The sequence below is a fragment of the Pteropus vampyrus genome, unplaced genomic scaffold (genome assembly GCF_000151845.1).
Source record: "Pteropus vampyrus isolate Shadow unplaced genomic scaffold, Pvam_2.0 Scaffold74, whole genome shotgun sequence".
NCBI classification, from domain to species: Eukaryota; Metazoa; Chordata; class Mammalia; order Chiroptera; family Pteropodidae; genus Pteropus; species Pteropus vampyrus.
Genome location: NW_011888855.1, coordinates 4,471,442 through 4,472,561, shown reverse-complemented (window position 1 = coordinate 4,472,561; position 1,120 = coordinate 4,471,442). Strand labels below are relative to the sequence as shown.

The following is a 1,120-nucleotide window of genomic DNA, read 5'->3' as shown; positions in this document are numbered from 1 at the left end:
CCGTGAGTAGACAGGAGCCTCGGCCTCAGGGCTCCAGTGAGGTAGCAGGATTCCGTGCACAGTACTTATTTCCGGGACTCACACCGGCCGCTTTAGTGCTGGAGCCCGAGTCCCCATGCCCTCGGCTCCAAGTTCTGGCAGCAACAGTCCCTCCCTATCCCCGGTACAGACAAATACATTAATTTAAATAACACACAGTAATAAATAAGGCTAAGAAGACTTATGCCTGAGATGCTCTCTGCCTCAGTTGCCCTTGTGTAAAGCAGGTTCCTCTTCAACCACGTGTCTGGCAAGAGTGGCACCCACTGTAATGCTACAATTTGCTCTGAGGAAAGGGAGGTCTGTGGGGCAATTTTTTCACCCTTGTCCCCCAAGCTAGGAGCCCCAGATGGAGGAGGCCGAGCCCCGAGCACCAAGGCAAGGGGCTGCTGAGGCCAGCTGGACTGAAGTCAGGCAGCACAAGCAGAAGTCTAAGCTAAAGTCATACCCACCTCCCTCACCCTCCTCCCCATTTCCAGTTTGACATAGCCAATAATTCTGCTAGTTTTTCATGCTTCAGTTGAATTCAATTCAATTTTCCATGGCGAACAATTTTCCTCAGATGTTGGAGCAGGTCTTTGACAAACCGGGTCACCTCAACTTTGGTGTCTCTGATGGGCTGGCTGGAAACCTGCTGTAGGACAAAGAGGCCGGCACGTTAGTGAGACAATGCCAGAGCCAGGATGGCCAGCTTCCACCTGGGGCTTCCCAGGGACCGGCCTGTTGCATCCTCACAGAAGCCCCCATTAGGCAGGTACTGTTATTACTCTCATTTTACAGATGTGGCAACTGAAGCGCAGGTGAGAGTCAGGCCCCCTTGAGCCCAGGTTCTGAAATCCCAAAGGCCACGTTCCTGCTGCCACAGTGGACACCCCCTGGTGGGGGGACACTTGGCCAGCTTCCCCTGGAGCTGGCAGGAGGGGTGCAGGGTGGGGGTGCGGGGCAGGGAGCTTACCGTAGATGAGGGCTTGGGAGAGCAGAGTGTGCTCAGCATCCTCTGGGTCCTTTGGATGGCATGGCAGTCAGAGACGTTGGTCAGGGATTCCAGGGCTGCACAGTACTGCAGGGGACAGAACGCTGC

General features: G+C 55.1%; 1 protein-coding gene across 1 annotated transcript in view; it reads right to left on the bottom strand.

The window, feature by feature from the left end:
• The window catches only part of IL13 (interleukin 13), a 2,631-nt gene continuing 1,511 nt past the window's right edge, over positions 1–1,120 (bottom strand). Inside the window, 2 exon segments of the mRNA XM_011362285.1 lie at positions 1–673; positions 995–1,116. Coding sequence (XP_011360587.1) covers positions 566–673; positions 995–1,116 — 230 coding nt within the window. The 3' untranslated portion in view covers positions 1–565.